The 1,078-nt window shown below is 46.6% G+C and overlaps 1 protein-coding gene across 1 annotated transcript in view; it reads right to left on the bottom strand.

Annotated features, from left to right (window-relative positions):
* The window catches only part of gcm2 (GCM transcription factor 2), a 16,147-nt gene extending 15,561 nt beyond the window's left edge, over positions 1–586 (bottom strand). The window contains exon 1 of the mRNA XM_086191007.1: positions 202–586. Within this exon, the coding sequence (XP_086047133.1) occupies positions 202–294 (93 nt within the window). The 5' untranslated portion in view covers positions 295–586. The remainder of the gene's footprint in view (positions 1–201) is intronic.
* Positions 587–1,078: the final 492 nt, after the last annotated feature.

Genomic DNA, 1,078 nt, shown 5'->3' with positions numbered 1-1,078 from the left:
AAGTTACTGTTGAGTTATCTGTGAATTATTGGTGAGTTATTGGTGTATAAATGCCGAGTTATTGGTGAATTATTGTTGAGTTATCGGTGAATTATTGGTTCGTTATCGGTAAATTATTGGAGAGTTATTGGTGAATTATTGGAGAGTTATTGGTGAATTATTGGTGAGTTATTGGTGCGTTATTGGCGAGTTGTAGGTCACCTGCGGCAGCTTGGGGTCGTTGATGTCCCACGTCAACTTCATCCCGACGGAGCAAACACAGTCCACCTCCTCGTGCTCCTCCGCTCGGGACATCCTACTGGTCCTGGTCTTGGTTCTCACCCTGACCCTAACCCCGGACCTGGTCTTTGTCCTGCCTCTTGTACCGATGCTCCTCGATGTCTTTGTTGGTTCTAAATCATTTCAAACCGGAGCTGAGGATCCTTCAAGTTCCGTTTATATCCGGTCCAAGAGTCTCCAGAACCTCAGGAGCCCAGAATCGAAAAGGAACTGGTCCCACGAACGGAAAAGAAGCGAACAGTGGCGTCGATGCGGCGCAGCGGCTGCGGACAGTCTCAGGTGGGAGTGAGAGGACAGGTGAGACGTCATGCGCCTGCAGACGAGGGGTGGAGTGCGTGGAGGGCGGCGGTGGGTGCTCCTCGAATACGTCACCAATTGGACTCTCATGTTCTGGGCTCAATGAAAGGATCCGTTCAACCAGGGTTGTTTTTGGCAGATTTAGTTTTAGTCTCAGTCTTTGGACTAAATGCTTCTTAGTTCTAGTCCCATGTTCGTCATTTCTATCCTTGATAGTTTTAGTCGACCAAAACTCAAAGGTTTCAGTCAAATATCAAAGATCCTCTCAACAAAGATGTGTGTGTACTGAAGAGGCCACTCCAGTGTTAGAATGAAGCACTGAACTGATCCACCTTCAAAGGGGAGTTTCCCCTCTTTTTCTCTCTCTACCTTTTACTTTTATTATTTTGTTGCAGAAGCAGACAACACACTGGCCCACAAGAGGAGTATTGTATCACAATAAAACAGGATAAACAAAATAAAAGCACACTTGACTTCCATGTGAACGACCTCATGTCCTCCA

Source organism: Aulostomus chinensis, chromosome 21 (genome assembly GCF_037954235.1).
Source record: "Aulostomus chinensis isolate RoL2024-O1b breed Wild chromosome 21, RoL_Achi_v1.0, whole genome shotgun sequence".
Lineage (NCBI taxonomy): Eukaryota > Metazoa > Chordata > Actinopteri > Syngnathiformes > Aulostomidae > Aulostomus > Aulostomus chinensis.
This window is presented reverse-complemented; position numbering and strand designations above follow the sequence as displayed.